General features: G+C 31.5%; 1 protein-coding gene across 1 annotated transcript in view; it reads right to left on the bottom strand.

Moving 5' to 3' along the window:
- LOC106878515 (solute carrier organic anion transporter family member 4A1) overlaps positions 1 to 2,658 on the bottom strand; it is a 40,845-nt gene that overhangs the window by 20,736 nt on the left and 17,451 nt on the right. Inside the window, exons 4-5 of the mRNA XM_052967689.1 lie at positions 1,718 to 1,882; positions 586 to 682 (exon numbers count right to left, since the gene is read on the bottom strand). Of these exons, the coding sequence (XP_052823649.1) occupies positions 586 to 682; positions 1,718 to 1,882 (262 nt within the window). The remainder of the gene's footprint in view (positions 1 to 585; positions 683 to 1,717; positions 1,883 to 2,658) is intronic.

Below are 2,658 nucleotides of genomic sequence, written 5' to 3' on the forward strand. Positions count from 1 at the left end.
ATATATATATATATATATATATATATATATATATATATATATATATATACATGCATACATATGTATATATATATATATATATATATATACATATATATATACATACGTATATGTATATATATGTGTGTGTGTATGTGTGCGTGTGTGTATGTGTGCATATGTACATCCATAAATATTCATAGCCTTTTAAAGATTGCAAGTGAGACAAAGCAAGGGAAAATTCGTATAGCTTTATTCTTATGTCACCTATTATCTCTCTTTCTATGAGATTTCCAATTACGATATTCCTACAGAACGCTTTATTAATAAACACTCGGAAACTTGGAAACATATGTAATCTTTGACAGCTATGATCATTCGTGTATAAGGTTTGTATTTTCTTATCCAATTAAACGAGGATCAGCTGTCTAACTTCAAAAGAAATGCTTAGAGATAGGCTTAACAGGCAGACCATTATCTCTAGGCTAACTGGTAATGTTGCAATGGAGAAAATCAATGTTGTCAAAAAAATTATTTACGCAACGTTTATGTTCTGAAGAAAGGCCCTTCTTTTTGATTCTAGAAGAGCTGATTCATTTTACATACATGTCGGAGGAATTTACATTGACGAAGATCTTCAGGAATTCACCTCCAATGAGAAAACCAAACGCGGGACCTAATGTTCCAAAGCAGAGCATGATACCTACGAAGGAAAATTGATTATAATTTAAATTAATGCCGACAAAATTATTATCATCATCATCATCATCATCATTATTATTATTATTATTATTATTATTATTATTATTATTATTATTATTATTATTATTATTATTATTACAGATTTATTTATTAAAAAACATTTTGAGAAAAGTAGATTTATTTGCAATTGTAAAAGTAAAGGAAAATATTTTCTATTATTCGGTTGTCAGATAAATTCATTCGCCATTTTTTTTTTTCACTTGGCACTCCATCGTCACATGTCTGAAAATAAATCTATATGACAATATTTCGATTTTGTTTTTGCTGTCAATTTGTGTGTTGAAACAGATAGTTTTCGCATCTCAGGAATGTTATTTGTGGATATACACTTGTATTGTACAATGCTGAGCATACATATTCATGTAAACATGTACGCATAATTTCTTTCATACAGAAATAAATACTATGGGAAAAAGGTTGCGAAATAGCTGTAATTCCATGGGAGTCCCGTGGTTAAATAAATATCTATTCACCGTTCATAAATCCGAATTTATGGTTTTCTATAAAACGAAAAGATTTCACCAATCTAAGAGTTTGGATTTTCAGTTACACGAAAACTCTTAATATATAACAATGACCAGAATAGACATAATTCGCGGCAAAATTTAAAAACCTAATGTGAAACCAGTCAAATGTATTCCTATATCTTAAAATATAATTAAATTCTTATTAATTCTAAAATATTCTCTGTGTATTTTTAACTTCATTTCTTCTATTCTTTCACTTGTTTGGATTGATAACAATTTCTTTTTGTGTACATATACATATATAAATAGAAAATGGCGACAATTTACCCATTGCATACCGGGCATATCTTCGTTTAGGGTCTTTCAACCAGCGTCGCTGAAAGCGGTATCTAGCCGGATAATATATCTCAGAAACTTTCATTAATGTATCTCTGTGTGTGTATGTGTATATGTGTATGCATGTGTGTATTTATTTGTAGTTTCGATATATTCAATTTGATTTCACTTACCCATATACATCGGTGCATTTTTGGGGTCAACGCAATCATCAACGCAAGAAATTCCCAGCGTATGTAAAATCGAACATCCTATTCCATGGATAAGCCGGCCTAAGAGAAACACATAAAGGAGGTTTGATGTGTCTGTATCGGATGCTGCGGACAGGTTTGTTTTATCTATATACGAGAACAAAAAACAAGAGCGCAATAAGACGGTGAATTTTTGAAATATTAAAAGAAAACATAACGGATAAAAAGATATGAGAATGAAATTAAAAATAGATTAAGGTAATATATTTTTTTTTTTTGTATCTTCGTTTAGACGGTCCATGGGTGATAGAAACCATAAAACATCGGACAAAATGTCATGTTTTGCAGTTGATTCATTCTTTCGTATCACAGTGACAGGATAATATTAATTATAAGCCCCACTGCTTCACTGAGTGAATGGTAGTGGGGTTGTTACTAAAATTGTGTTCATTAGGGCATAATTTTTCTTATATTCAGTTTCATTTCGTCTGTTCATTTTTCGTTTGTAATTACGCCACTTGTATCACCCACGATTAGATTCAACGAAGAGGTAGCAGAAATAGCACTTGTACCATTACTAGTTTCATACGAGAATATTTGCATGAAAACGGCAATAACAACTATAATAGTAATAGACACGACAGTGTTAAGGGCAACGCTTTTAACAACACAATTAACAATGACCTCTGCGTATGTATACACACACACACACACACACACACACACACTGACCGTTGACTGAACACTATTCAATTTTTTTTTCTCCGTATTTTTCTCCTTGTCTCCGTATTCTTTCTGTTGAAGAGCGTAGCTCGAAACGTCAAAGACTTTCCGTATTCCCGAGCGTCATACTAATACATCCTTTTGTTATTTACACCACCTGTCCTCGTCTGTTGTTGTTTTTTCGTACATTCTCCGATATA

The sequence above is a fragment of the Octopus bimaculoides genome, chromosome 4 (assembly GCF_001194135.2).
Source record: "Octopus bimaculoides isolate UCB-OBI-ISO-001 chromosome 4, ASM119413v2, whole genome shotgun sequence".
Lineage (NCBI taxonomy): Eukaryota > Metazoa > Mollusca > Cephalopoda > Octopoda > Octopodidae > Octopus > Octopus bimaculoides.